Source organism: Trichosurus vulpecula, chromosome 4 (assembly GCF_011100635.1).
Source record: "Trichosurus vulpecula isolate mTriVul1 chromosome 4, mTriVul1.pri, whole genome shotgun sequence".
NCBI lineage: Eukaryota > Metazoa > Chordata > Mammalia > Diprotodontia > Phalangeridae > Trichosurus > Trichosurus vulpecula.
Window position 1 is genome coordinate 60,854,632 of NC_050576.1, and position 15,610 is coordinate 60,870,241.

General features: G+C 43.3%; 1 protein-coding gene across 2 annotated transcripts in view; it reads left to right on the forward strand.

Annotated features, from left to right (window-relative positions):
• The first annotated feature begins 3,267 nt into the window (after positions 1-3,267).
• RCSD1 (RCSD domain containing 1) overlaps positions 3,268-15,610 on the forward strand; it is an 88,830-nt gene continuing 76,487 nt past the window's right edge. Inside the window, exon 1 of one of the 2 annotated variants that reach the window (XM_036757474.1) lies at positions 3,268-3,461. In XM_036757474.1, the coding sequence (XP_036613369.1) occupies positions 3,456-3,461 (6 nt within the window). In that variant the 5' untranslated portion in view covers positions 3,268-3,455. The remainder of the gene's footprint in view (positions 3,462-15,610) is intronic. The other variant, XM_036757475.1, reaches the window with a different exon arrangement.

Below are 15,610 nucleotides of genomic sequence, written 5' to 3' on the forward strand. Positions count from 1 at the left end.
GGAAAGTACATTCTCATATCTGTTCTTTGGGGCCCACCTTGGTCATTATAATTTCACACTACCCTGCTTACTCTCAAACTTCTGTTGACCTGCCCTGCTTCACTGATGCATGCATCCTGATCCTGGTGTCCTGGGGTTGGGGGTAGGATGGGGGTGGGGAGGAGAGGTCCTCTTAGGCCTGTTCTCTCTAAAAGAAGGAAGGAAGACCAGCCTCTAAGGCAAGCCACTTTTCCTTCCCCAAGAGTGATTCTTTTCTTGACAGGTCACAACCCCAGGAAACACAAGCCAGACAGCTAGCTCAGAGGGAGTCCAGTTCTAGGCTTGCTTTGGCTTGCTCCAGTCTTCTGTTTCTGGGAACAGTCTAACGGTATTGTCTTACTCTATTAGGGCCTGAGGGAAAGAGGGAAAGAAAAGGAATGGCACCCTCCCAGTCTTTTATTGACTAAAATTTGCTCCCCAACTTTTGAGGAGAGTATGCTGCAGTGAATGCTGTTCTTTTCCTCTTCCCCATTTTTCTCTTCCTTTCTCCCCCTTGACACTTCAGTTTCTTACGGTGAAGCCTTCCATTCTGCTCCCAAGGAATTCTGGAGTGGCCTCTAGCTCAATTCACTTTGATTTCTGTGCCTCCTCTATCGGGCTGGGGTGGGGGTGGGGAGTTAGGGAGGGGTGTTCCATTATGGGCTGGAAGATCTGATCTCTGACAGCCTAGTGGGCAGAAACGGCTTGACCTGGCCCAGGCAGAGGCCAGCAGCTGCAAGTCACCTTGGCTGATGTCAGAGCAGGGGAAGATCGATACTATCTCTGCCTAACGGTTTCCTTTGGGTAGGCAACTTCCTCCTTGATGTTTGTCAAGTGAGAAACATGGGTTGGGGCAGCCCCTCTCAGAGCAGAGAATAGAGGGGAGAGCCTGAGAAAAAGTACTGGAAGAAGTGGACTCCCTAAACTGAGTGTGCTTAGAAGCCCTCATACTTGATAAACTTCTTAAATATGTTTAAGTTCCATTCCTTTATTTTATTTCTCTTCTACTCTTCCTCCTCCTCCTCCTCCTCCTTCTTTTTCTCCTCCTCTTCCTCCATCTTCTTCTTCTTCTTCTTCTTCTTCTTCTCCTCTCTCTCTCTCTCTCTCCATCTATCTATCTATCTATCTATCTATCTATCTATCTATCTACATATCTATCTATCTGTTCATAGTTGTTGACATGTTGTCTTTCCCATTCTACTGTAAACTATTGGAGAGCAGAGACCATTTCCCTCCTTTCTTTGTATCTCCAGCACTTAACATAGTACCTGGCACACAGCAGGTACCTAAATACGAGTTGACTTGACTTGACTCAGTCCTGAGCTTCCTTCATGGCTCAGCTCAGGTGCCACCTTATATGGGAAACCTTCCCTGAGTCTCCTAGTTGTTACTATTTAGAACAGTGCCTGGCACATAGTAGGTGCTTAGATGTTTATTGATTGATTGATTGATTGATTGATTATTACTCTACTTTATATACTTTTTTGTCTACATGTTTTATTCACCTATAGAATGTAAGTATCCATGGGTACAGGACTATTTTTCTTTTCTTTTCTCTTCTTTTATCCCTTTCCTTTCCTTCCCCCCTTCACCCTCCCTTTTCAGGTCTCTGTAGCCTCAAAACCTAGCACAGAGACTTAAACATAGTGGGCTTCTAAATGCCCATTGCATTGAGTTGAAGTCCCATTTCTGGGCTGGCTGAGACAAGAAAGAGCCATTGAACAATCTATTTCAGTAAAAGAAATCCCCCATTTTGTATACTAATATCTGAATGTGTGTGTATATGTATATATATATATATATATATATATATATATATATGTATTCTTCTAAAAAATTTTTTCTCCCCTTCTCATCTCCATCCTAAAAGCAGAGCTACAGAAGCAGCAGCCCTTGGGGCTTGTGGCTCTTCCTGGCTGTGATTCAGGACATAGAACTGGCAGCAGAGAAGGATCCCTGTCTAAATTCCTCTCCCTTCATCCCTCCCACCCCACCCCCACCTTCAATGCCTCCCTGGTTTCCCTGTGGGGGAGGGGACAGACTATCTAGGGAGGAATTGTGGAATGATTACTATAATGGGCCTGATGGGAATTTTGTGTATTTTGCCTTTTACTGATTTGGATGGGAATGGAGAAAAAACATTTGCTGAGAGCTAACAGCTTGTGAAGCTGAAATTCCCAGCAAAATGCAATGCCTATAACACTATAAATCAGGAGTAAGAGGAAGAAAGATTTATTACAGTGAACTTGGAAAACTTTTCTTGGATCCTTTACTTTTCTTTAAAAAAATAAATAAATAAAAAAGGGAAAAGTAGCTTCCTGAAAATCTGTGTCTGGGAGGTGTACGGAAAAAGGGATGGAAATGGAAAATGTTAGTCCTGTTCTCCACATAGCCCTGAAGTTTGTCTAATAGGTACTCACTGCTTCACCTCTTTCCATAGCAGTAAGAGTACCTACAGAGAAACAGAGAAATGTATACACAGCTAGTGATACATTATCTTACTTCTTTTCTAATACTAATCCAGGCACAAAGAATAAAAAGGAAGAAGGATAAAAGGAGAAAGAAGGAAAAGGAGGGAAAGAGGGTGAGAGAGAGAGAGAGAGAGAGAGGAAGCAAGGAAGGAAGGGAGGGAGGGACTGAGGAAGGGAGGGAGGAATGGAAGGAAAGGAAAGGAGATAGTGGGGGACAGTGAGAAAAAGAGAGAGAGAGAGAGAGAGAGAGAGAGAGAGAGAGAAGAAGAAGAAGAAGAAGGAGGAGGAGGAAGAGGAGAAGGAGGAGGAGGAAGAGAAGGAGGAGAAGGAAGAGGAGGAGAAGGAGGAGAAGAAGGAGGAGAAGAAGGAGAAGAAGAAGAAGAAGAAGAAGAAGAGGAGGAGGAGGAGGAGGAGGAGGAGGAAGAGTGGAAGGAGGAGGAGGAGAAAGGAGCGCACATTTTAGAGGACCAAAAGATAGCATAATAAAAACAATGGGAAAGAATGAAAAGAGAATAAGTGCAGACAGATGGAAGTAAAGTGGGCAGTAAAAATGAAGAGGGAAATTGAGAAAATGCAAGCATCTCATCCCCATGTTTGGGCAGATTAATGGAGTTTGCTGCTCCTTCTCTTGAGTTCTGCACTCTGGGAGGGACAGTATCTGTTTAGATTTGTGTCTAAATTTAAACCCTGATTGCCTTGCCTCCTCTCCTCCTCTCCCCACCCTCTTTTCCTCCCTCCCTCCCTCCCTCCCTCCTTCCTTGTTCTCTGGTACACAGCCACTCTGGTCTCTGTCAGTTCTCAAGCTGAGCTGGGGCTCTGCGACTGCCCTCGTGCAGTGCCCGGGGCTAGAAAGAAACTTTGCCTAGGCAGGGCTAAGAAAAAGGAAAATACAGCAAGCCCCACGAAGATCAGGGCACCTCCGTACGAGGGATTCCACAGCAGACACTGATTCTACACCTGGAAGACATGGAGGTAATGGGAGTTTGTTGCCTAAAATCGTGTGTGTGCATTAGTATCCGGGTTTCTCACGATTAGTGCAGGTCACAGTATATGACTGACTCATAGATTGACTAAATGTTGCCTCCACTTCACATGGTACTTTCTCGGGAAGGGGAAGGTGGGGAGACAGAAGGTCATATGAGGGTCATTCTGAGCTGGCCATAGGAGAAGGGCAAGGACTTGCTATTCTGGACATATTCTATACAGACCCTTAGGGCTTCTCCCCCACCCCCAACCCCCTAATCTGGACAAGAAGGACTCTCATTTCCTCCCAGGGGATGGAGCAGGGGGTCAGCAGAAAAAGAGGAAGGGTCAGGAAAGAGAAGGGTACAGCTTCTAAGGGCTTTGAACCTCTTGAAGAGCGATCTCAATGCCTGTGGAATTTTTTAAAGCAGAAAGCAGCGAGCACATGAGAGGGACTCGAAAGAAAGCGGAAGCCCCAGAGTCTGCAGGGATGGGTCCTAAAACAGAAACAAATGGCAAAAACTTCCCTTTGATGCAAGCTTGTTGGAGACACAACTTCTTTTTGCAGACTGGGGACTAGTCACTAAAATCATTTCTGAAGTCTTTCCTTTCCTCTACCTCATCTCCCCCATCACTTCCTGAAAAATCCCCCTTAGCTAAGCAGTCAGAGGACACTCACTGTTGCTTATGCATCCTAAAACTAATCTATAATCCTTTTCAGTGTGTGGTCCATACATGTCGGGGAGAGGGACAGTAGTAAAGGCTTGGTGCTTCTCTGCCCCACCCCTTCCTAGATGAATTCTGAAATGTTCTCCACTATTTCTGAAACTTACAGATTTGGAATTAACAGAGACATGGGTTTGAGCTCTGTCACATACTAGCTCTCTGACTACATGCCTCAGTTTCTTCATCTGTAAAGTAGAGATAATTATACCTGTCATGGAGAGGTAGTCCAGAGGATTAGATAGAGACTCACTTAGGTAGAGATGTCAGTTCAAATCTTACTTTTGATATGACTGTAACCATGGACAAATCTCAACTCCTCAGACAACTAAGACTGCAGATTACTATTGAGTAACCCACCTGCATTGGTAAAGGGATTTTCAACACAGAAAGGTCCTAAGACCGATTAATTCAACAGACCAAAAGAAACACTACCTACCTTAAGGGGAGTGTGATGGAAAAAAGCATTTAATTTAGAATCAGAAAACTGAGGTTAGAATTCTGGCTCTGACACTTCCTCTCCATGTGACTTCAGACAAGTCACTTAACTTTTGGTTTCATGTTTCTCATCTGAAAAGGAGAGCTGGAATGTCAATCACCAAGCATTTATTGAGGATCTACTCTGTGTCAGGCACTGTGCTAGGCATGGGAGTAGAAAGACAAAAATGAAACACTACCCTTCTTCAAAAAGCTTACATCCTATTTGTATATACATATAAGCGTATGCAAAGTAATTACAAAGTACTTTTTCTTGTTGAGTGCATCAGGAAGGGCCTCCTATGAGGAACTTAAGCTAAGCTTTGAAGGAAACTGGAGGTAGAGGTGAGAATGGCGTTCCCTCCCAACTCTTAATCCCCTGCTCCGATCACAAAAGCACTTTGTAATTCATAATGCCCTTCATAAATGTGTGTTATTGATGTCAGTGGTAATTCCCCAGCTAGGGGTATCAAAAGTCCCATAGCCAGTGATGTGATGGCTGCCTTTACTCAACCCCTTCCCCTCACTCCGATTTTGTGGCTTCTCTTAATGTCTACATGGTATCACCATGATTCTTGACTTCAAGTAATATTAAGTAGGGCTTTGGACCTTACAAGGGAAAGATAGAGCAGTAGAATGAGCATCCCTGGAGGGGTCAGCTAAGAGAGTCAAATCTAACCTCCATCAGCAGATAAGAGAAGAGCATGTTGGGACTGAAAATTGGTACCAGTGCGTAGTAGCCCCAGCAGCCCAGCTGGCCCCGGGGACTGTCCTTTGCACATTCTCCGTTCCAGTGGCATGTTCCAGCCTGAGCTCCACATGGACAGGTTTAAGGGGAGAAATACCATACTTTCTAACGAACCGTACAGTCTTTCTGTAGATCACTCCCTAATTTCACAATATCCTGGGTAGGTGTTTAACAACAATAATAACTTGCAATCATAGAATGCTTCAAAGTTTGCAAAATAGTTTCCTCACAGCAGCCTTATGAGGCAGGTGGCACATATATTTTCAACTCTTTTGTGCAAATGAACAAACTGAGACTTTGACAGTTGAGTGAGTTGCCTAAAGTTGTACAGCTATTGAGGGACTGAGGGGGATTTCAAGCCAATTTCTTCACGTTATTCCCTTCCATAAACTCTATGATACAATGACACAGATCTCCTTGCTATGCCTTGAACACAACAGTCCTACCAACTCCAGGAATTGTCAATAGTAGTCTGTCCCCTGTCTCTGGAATTCTCTTCCTCCTCATCTCTCCCTCCTGGTTTTCCTAACTTCTTTTCCATTTCACTAGTGGTACAATCTGCAAGAAGTCTTTGCCAGTCTCTAATGCCTGGGTCTTCCCTCTGAGATTATCTCCAATTTATCCTATATATATCTTGATTGTATATGGTTTGCATGTTGTCTCATTAAAATGTCAGTTTCTTGAGAACAGGGACAGTCTTTTTACTTTTCTTTGTATTCCCAGTGCTTAGTACAGTACCTGACACACAGGAGGGACTTACTAAATGCTTGCTGACTTGACTTGATTTTCCCTCCAACTCCATAGTAGTATTGTTATCTCCACTTTACAGATGAAGAAACCAAAGCTCACAGAGTTGAAGTGACTTTCTCATTGTGACTTACCATTTCTACAATGGGCCAGAGCCAGGATCACCAGCCTATCTCTTAAAACAAAGTTCAGATTCTTTCCACTCCGCCACACTCCTATCATGATGTCCCCTACAGGCACGAAACTAGAAGCAGCCCTAGGTCTTCCCAGCACTCTGTTCTCCACCTCCCCACCCCACCCCCACTCCAAAACTAGCTAAGGCTCCCTTGAGTCACCTTGGAGGTTTAATGTGCAATACTCCAATGTTTCCACAAACTCATTTTGTAACTCGGTGCTATGGTTGGTCCCACTGCTGTTGGCTGCAGAGATGGGGTGATCCCTAAAGCAAGGTTTAAAAAGCAGAAAGGAGCTTTGGTCATTTAAGGACTTCTAAGAGGCTGCCCTTGGAGACTGATTCCGAATGAGCAAACCTAGACAGTACCGGGGGCAGGAGAGGGCAGGCTCCTCAGCCCCGAAATGAGTCGGTCCATTCATTTTTAAGACCTGGGGGGCTTCTGCTGGTGCAGATTCAAGTCTGAGTGGCCCTCTGTACCTCCCAGATACGGTTCAGAAACCACAGACATCAGCAAGGCAAGAACAGGCCAAGTCGACCCTCGTCTCTAAGCTGTTTCCTAGGGAGAACAAAGTTGTGTGGTACTTCTCATGGGCTGGGTGAAAAGGCCTCTGCCTTGAGGGTTCATTTTTCCTCCTTGAAGGGATCTCTCGTAAGCTCTATCTGGGCCCTGCGGTGGCTCACTGTGATTTATAACTACTCCCACTTAAAGACCTGTCTAATCCCCTAGCAAAAAAAAAAATGGCTGAGAGATAAGAGGAGGCCAATTCTGGGTTCTTAGGCAGGTTGTTGCCTGAGGGCCAAAGGCAGGTCAGGACAGAGTTCCCAGAGGACTCATTTTACGAGGTCAGGTTTTGAATGGCCCGGGCTAAGTAGCTACTGCCTGAGCAAGTGTTTGTATCTTTGTGAAAAAGAAGGGGTCTCTCACCACCAAGGGTAAATTGCCTTTGCAGAAAGTTGCTGGTGACTCCAGAATGCAAATATTGACAGCCCGGCAAAAGTAGAGAGGACTGGTTTTGGTGTCAAAGGCCAGATTTCAAATCCCGGCTCTGCCATTTTCTCCTTGTGTTGCTTAAGTAAGTTATTTAACCTCTCTGGAACTCAGTTTCCTTCTCTGTGAAACGAAGGAGCTAGACTAGATGGACTCCAACATTCCTTCCTGCTCTAAATCTGTGAGGCTGGGAATTGTGGTTATGTTGTGTCCTGATAACCTAACTAATTAGAGGGACGGCCAGGACTGAATCTGTGAACAGCAGGAATTATATAATTTATTTTTTAATGAAATACAGTTTTGTCATTTTCAAGGACATAGGGTAACCCCAATTAGAGCACCAAGGCCCATTCATTCATTCATTCATTCATTCCAACTGGTGCCTGGCTAAAGTTCTCAGGGAGCCCATTTTGATCATGATCAGTCTCTGACTCCAGTCCTGTTTCACAGGGCAGATGCACTAACCTAACCTCCAGCCATGCTGGACATCCAGCTTTTTCTTATCCTGTCCTTTCCCACTTCTGAGTCTTTCAAGGTGCTTGGATCAAGCTCCCACCCTCAGCCCTACCTTCCAATATGGATGTAGAGGAAAGAAGACTAGATTTAGAGTCAAACGACCTATTTTCAAGTGCCAGCTTTATTTCTTACAAGCCACCTTGGGCAACTTCACCCAACTGGACCTCATTTTCTACTGCTTAATGCAGTAGATAGAATGCTAGACCTAAAGTCAGGAAGAGCTGGATTCAAATTCTACCTCTGAAATTTATTACATGTGTTGCCATAGGCAAGTCATTCAACCTCTCTGTGCCTGTTTCTTCATCCTAAAGGAAGGATGGAAACAAGCATTTATTAAGTGCCTAATTATATCCTTAACAATTTATAAATATTATCTCATTTGAACCTTGAAACAACCCTGGAAGGTAGATGCTATAATGATCCCTATTTTACAGTTGAGGAAACTGAGGCTGAGAGATTAAGTCACCTGTTATTAAGTGTCTGAAGTTGGGTTTTTAACTTGGGTCTTTCTGACTCCAGGCCTAACTCTCTATACCTTGTACCACTGGGTTGGCAATCAAAATGGGCTCTTAGCACTCAACCAAGTGCCCTTGAAGAGTTTGGCCTTCGTTTCCTTGATTAGATTGGGAGTCCTTGGTGACCTCCTTGCCTCAGGGGAGGGCCTAGTTTACATGGGTTTGAGTGTCATGTTTGGGACATTGGAGGCTTTTAGACCACATGGGTTTAAGTCACCTCTTTGTGACAATTTTAGGTCACATGAGTGAATTGCATGTGTGACTCACTCTTGACCCTGAAAAAGATATAAAACTAGGGGTTGGCTTTCTCTTTTTCTGAGCTCTCACACACAGCAGTGGTGACCAGCCCTTGTTATGAGCTCCTGGGCTGAACTTAGATGTTGGTAACTATGAATTGTATTTGGCCTGTCTGTCGATGTCTGTAATTTGTTTGTATTTGCTCTGAGGTTCAGGGTGCAGGCTTTGCCCCCTGAACTAAGTGAATGGTATTTGTATGCTGGATTAAGGTAGGCTTCTTAACTCCTTAACGTTGCTTTCCTTAGTAAAGCAGATCAAAAGAACCTGGGCTTTTGCAGAGTTCTGTGAGGTAGTTGTCGTTGGTTTTACCCCTCCCACAGCAGCTGCTAGCGAGATTGTTGAAACAGCCACCTGGCTGCTACTGTAAAATTAAAGGGTTGGACTAGATGGCCTTTAGGGCCCCTACCAACTCTAAATTCTATGATTTCCCTCTGTTGACATCTTTCTTGTTCTTCAGTGCCCTTCTTCCTTGACCTCTTCTACTCAGTTAATCATTTTCTAACACATTATCAATCAACCAACAAGCATTTATTAAGCATATACTTATTGGTACTAGGCTAGACTTCTGGGGCTATAAAGACAGAAGCGAAGCTGTCCTGCCCTCAAAGGACCTTCATTCTATAGGGAAAACAATATGTACGTACACAACAGTGTTTGAAGCATAATAAGTGCTTAATGAAATGCTTTTTAAATTAGGTGATTGGAGTCTGAATGCAGGTTGAAACAAACTATTTGCTCTCTTTTTTTTGTTTTTGTTTCTGTTTTGTTTCTTCTTTCTTGTGGTTCATTTCATTGGTCAGGGTTCTTCTTTACAACTTGACTATTGTGAAAATATATTTAGTGTGAAGGTATATGTAGTACCTATGTTAGATTGCATGCCATCTTGCGTGGGGAAGGGGAGAAAATTTGAAATTCAAAAATTTGAGGAACTGAATGTTGTAAACTAAACCTAAAAATTAATTAATTAATTAATTTGTTAATTTAGTGATATCGAAATATGCAAAATAAATAGAAGATGCTTTTGTAGAGAGGACACTGGCAGCTGGGAAAATCAGAAATGGCCTTGAGCTGGATCTTGAAGGATACCACGGATTCTAAGAGGTAGCAAGGAGAGAGTGCATTCTAGGCATATCATACAGCTTGTGCAATGTCATGGAGATTGATGATAGAATGTTGTGTGTGAAGAAGGGAGCCAGTTTGGCATATTAATTATTTGTAACTAAGTAGATACTTCTCAACAACCTCAGAGTAGAAGTCTGTTGAAAATTGCATTCTCTTCAGTATTTTAAACATTTTTCCTCCCCCCAAAATTATTTATATGTTGCACTAAGCATAAAGAAGCCATATGTTATAGTGGGCAGTCAGGTGGTACAGTAGATAGAGCACTGGGCTTGGAATCAGGGAGACTCATCTTCCTGAGTTCAAGTCTGGCCTCAGACACTTACTAGTTGTGTGACCCTGAGTGAGTCAACAGTTAGCCCTGTTTGCCTCAGTTTCCTTTTCTGTAAAATGAGCTGGAGAAGGAAATGGCAAACCACTCCGATATCTTTGCCAAGAAGATCCCAAATGGGATCACAGAGAGTTGTACGTGACTGAAATGACCGAACAACAATGTTATAGTGGCTAGAGTACAGGATTTGGAGTCTCTCTAAACTCACTTGGGTCTTCACTCCTCTATATCAATCCTTTTTATCCATCCCTCATCCATTCCCTATTACATTCCCTCCAGAGCTGTTCTAACCCTTACCTCCTCTCCTCAGACCACCAACTGCACCTCATCTCTCTTCAGTTTCAGGAGATAACATTACTTCTTTCTTTACTAAGGAGATAGATACCATCCAACAAGGAGTTCCTCTGCTCCTCTAAGCATTTCAATATCCTCTTCCATCTTCTCTTCCTTCTTTCTAATCTCAGAGGAAGTTGTGAACTTTCCCCTTGCTAAGTCAATCTTTTGTGCCCTGGGCCCTACCCTTTCTGTCTCCTCCATGACCTTGTTCCATTACAGTTCTACCATCACTATGATGCATCTTCAACCTTTCCTTTCTTTCTTCTGACTCCAGACCTGTAAACATTCACTTTCACCATCATATCCTACCTTTCTTTGGAAATGTGGGCTCCCCAATCTTAAAAAACAAAACAAAAAGTTCCAACCTTTCCTTGATCCTGATAGTTCCTTAAGTTGCCCTCTCTGTGTGTCTCTCTCTGTCTCTCTCTGTCTCTGTCTCTCTGTCTTTCTGTCTCTCTGTCTCTGTCTCTCTCTGTCTCTCTGTCTCTGTCTCTCTCTCTCTCTCTGTCTCTCTCTCCACCCCGCCCCCCTGGCCTTCACTGTCAAATTTATGGAAAGAATTGTATACATTCACTGCCTCCATTTCCTCACCATCCAATTCCTCCTGCACCCAAGAAATCATAGAATCTTAGAGCTGGAAAGGACCTTAGCCATCTAGTCATCTCATACTTGAATAGGAATTTCCTCTGCAACTTTCCTGATAAGCAACCATAACTAAAAGAGCCAGCATGGTGTTGTGCAAAGAACCTGGCACCAAAAGTCAGAGAATGTGGCTTTGAATCCTAGCCCTACTATAGATTTCCTGTATGACTCTGGTCAAGTCACCTAACTTCTATGGCTTTTAGATTCCTCATCTGTACAAAGGGGGTACTAGACTAGGTCTTATCTAAGGCCCCTTTGAGCTCCTGATTTTATGACTTCCATGCTAATTTTGGTCAGCTCCAATTATTAGGAAGTCTTTCCTTACTTCTACCTGAAATTTGCCTCTTGTATTTTCTGCTCCATCTACAACCAAGCAGAACAAGTTGAAACTTTCTTGTATGCAATGACCTTTTAAATACTTGAAGACAGGTATCCTGTTCTTCCAACTCTTCTCTTCTACAGCTAAACATACCTAGTTTCACCAGCCAGTCCTGCTTTGGGTCTTTAGTCTCTCATCCTCTCACCATCGTATCCCACCTTTATTTGGAAGTGTTCCAGTTTCCCCAAGTCATTTCTAGAATGTGGCACCTAGAACTGAACATTTGGTGCTGTGTGTTCTGATGAGGGCAGCATACTCTAGGACTCTCCCCTTCATCCTAAAGGCAGACTGTGTTTATGTTCATACTTTTGGCTGCCATGTTGCCATCAACTCATCCTGAACTTGAAGTCTACTCAAACCCCAGATCATTTTCATGTGAATTAACAAGACATCTCCCCCGTTCTGCATTTGTGAAACTGATTTTTTGAACCAATGCATGGGACTTCACATTGATCTCTACTAAAAGTCATCTTTTTAGATTCAGCCCATTGTACTAGCCTGACAAGATCTCTGTGGCTCCTGACTCTTGGTAATCTGACTTGGTAATCTGTCTCCAAATGACATTCTTCTGAAACAATTTTCTCCCAGGTCACTGATGACTGCTTGCTTGTTAAATCTAATGACCTTTTTTTTTTTGTCCTTACTCTTCTTGACTTCTTGGCTACTGCTGAACATCATTTTATGGTGTTATCTCTCCTCTCCTTGATTCTTTCTCCTTTGGATTCTGCTACACTGAAACTCTATGGTTCTCCCATTAGATTGTGAGCTTCTTGAGGGCGGGGTCTGACTTTTGCTTTTCTTTGTATCCCCAGTGCTTAGCACAATACTTGGCACATAGTAGGCACTAAATAAATGTTTATTGATTGACATTGGTTTTCCAATCTCTGTGGCCACTCCTCTATTTCCTTTGTTCATTTGTCATTACTCCCACTCCTTAAAAGTTGATATTTCCCTCAAGTTTCCATCTTTGGAATTTTCATTTTTTCTCCCTTTCTATACTCTCTTCTTTGTTGCTCTCAACAATTTCCATAGCATCAACTGTCTCTTTTACACACAGATGCCTCCAAAATGTCTTATCTCTACCTTCAACTTCTGCCCACACTTCCAATAACACATCTTCTAATAGCCACACCTCCATGTCCCATTGGCATCTCAAATTCAACAGGTCCCAAATTAAACCCCTCATCTTCTCCCCAAAACAATCTCTCCACTTAAACTAATCTATGTCTACCAATTATACCACCAGCCTCCTACACACCTAGTCTAGTAATTTCAGAGACATCTTTGAGTCTTCCCTCTCCCTCACTACCTACATCCAATTCATTTGCCAAATCCTATTGATTCGGTCAATAGTATCTCTAACATCCATCCCCACCCTTATCTCTGTTCCCCTGGAGTTATAATAGCCTCCTAACTGGTTTTCTTTCCTCCAGACTATCCCTTCTCCAATCTATCCATAAGAAAATCTCTTAATGTATCAGTCTGTACATGTTACATTTTTACTCAAAAATCTTCAGTGGGCTTCCCATTGATTCTTGAATAAGGTATAAACTCTTTCTTGTATTCAAGGACCCCCCAAAATCTGACCCCAAATGACATTTATAGGCTTATCTCATACAACTCCCCTTCACAGTCTGTGTTCCATTCAAACTAGATTACTTTCCATTCCTCATTTTCATCCATCCCCTTTTATTAATCTCCCCCACCTTTGCTCTCATCTTCTTTCGTACTTTGGATGGACTTTCCCTTTATCTATATGTTTCAGGTTTCCCCTCTGAAGGTCTAACTTATGCATCATCTTCTTGGATGGCAAGAAGCCTTCTCTGACCCTTCTCCCTCCCAAATGAAAGGGATGCCTTGTTCCCGCTTCAAATTTCTCAAAGCACTTTGCCTGACCCTCCACTTTATACTTATCACATTTTCTCATGTTTCATATTTATGAGTATGTCTTCTCCTCCCAATTAGATCAGATCTACCTCAGTCATCTTTTGGTCCCTTCTCCTACCTCAACACCACATCCTTAGCATGGTTTCTTAATTATGGCAGATACTTAGTGCTTGTTCAATTGAAATGACTTTGAATTTAAACGAATCATAGAATTCACCCATTCACAGAACTAAAAACAGAATTCTGTCCTTATCTTATGTCTCCCACTGAACCACATGTTTCGTGCCTTTCTTGGAATTCCTGGATACAAGGGAGGGGGGTTGGTCCTGGAATAGGGAGGGATGGGCCTCAAGTTGAGGAGTTTGGCACTGCTGAGCCTGTGGAGGTTTCTAAGTACTGTACACCCAAATTTGTGTTGGGCTGTCTCACTCTATCTGCCAACACTTCCAATTACAATAGCTTCCATTTACCAGGCACCTTTCATTTGGCCAGATTGAATCAGCGGGGAGGGGGGTGGTGGCTAAGGTAGTCAGACTGTAATGCTGTAATGACCCAAACTGGAGCCCAGGCAGGCAGGAGGGCTGTGATTTAACATTCCTGGCCTGGAGTCAAATTTCAGGGCCCTTATCCCCAACATGGCTCCTCATACCATAGCAAGCCAAATAGTAAGAGAGAGATCAGTCCGTGGGAAATCTGAAGGCTGTGGTGGCTGAGCAGACAGGGTAATCTTATCAGGGCGGCAAAAGAGAGCTCTTTCGTTCCAGAGGAATCCAGAGATGGCAAACTGCATTTCTCCAATAATAATGCTCTCTGAGCAAGCCATAGACAGCTCCGTGCCAGCCACCCACATCTTCCTTTCCTCCTTTCCCCCAGAATCTTTACATCTCAAGGTTCTGTCCTGATTTTTCACTCCCCTAGGAAGACTCCTTTCCCAAGAACATATCCCCATTGTACAGAATAGAAAATGGAGATATAGAAACACATCAAGGTCACTTGGTGACTTAGTTCCTCTCTAATTACTGGAAGACCCACTGATGACTCTATGTACCTGCCCAGGGAAATTTTCATTTAAAAGGCAAGAGAGAGAGAGACCTAGGGGATGAGAAGAAAAAGAAAGATACCAGGCTTCAGTTTAGTGAGGATTAAAAAATTGCCCACATTACCCACTCTAGTGTTCCAACTTAAATATGTATATATACATTTATATTTTTTCTGTGTGGGATAACAGCCGCAAAGGCGGTTGGACTTGGGGTTAGAGGACCGAAGGTTGTATCCCGACCCTGCTCCTTACAACCCATGGGACCTTTGGCCGAACCAGATATTTCCCATGGGGCTCTATATTCTCATCTATTAAAAAAAATTAATCACTTTCTTTGCAAAGATGGGGAACTGTGGGTATTGAGCATTGTGTATACTGTCAGATACAGCTGACGTGTTGCTTGATTTTGCTGGTGTCCTTTTTTTACCTCACTTTTAAAAGTCTTTTCATGAGGAAAGATTCACTGGTAGGGGAGGAGACCAGGACACATTCAGAAATAAAGATAATATAAAAAAATCAAGAAAAAGAAGATTTTTTTTAAATTGAGGGGGTGACCGCTAAAATCCCTTCCGGCTCTAAATGCTGTGTTTACACTCTGAAGCCATCCCTCTTCACCATCTGGGATGTCAACTAGCTCTAGGAATACAGAGGACACAAAAGACTTTGGAATAAGCCTCCTCTCCTGCTTCCCAGATTGGCAGGCCCCAGAGAAATGGATTGATTTGTATAAATTAGTGGCCTGTTTCCTTTGGTCCAGCCTCGAAAGAATGAAAAGTCTCCTTGTCCTTTGTGTGATTATTGGGAACCCTTTCCTTCACTCACCTTTGTGATACTCACTACACCAACAAGGTATTCTGCACACAGTCAGCCCTGCATGCTTGGGTAAATTCCATCTCTGTGGTGGGACCTGGGAAAGAAGCCTAGCCTTATCGCACAATTCCAGTTCCTCAGGAGTTAGCCTCTGAACTCACCTTGACTTCTTCCTCTCCCTCACCCTCATAAGCATTCAGTTCTTGGGTCTTGTCAATGCCATCGTCATCTTTAGTATCCTCCTCTTCTCTGCATTTACATAGCCCTGCCCTCAATGGCCCTTCAACCCAACATACCTTCCTTTGCTCCCAGTCTCTCCCCACTCCATCCACCTTCCACACAACTCCAAAATGACACTCCCAAAGCACTGCTCTGACCATGTTACTACCTTTGGGATAAACTGTAAACTCCTCAATAGAGTGAGGGCAT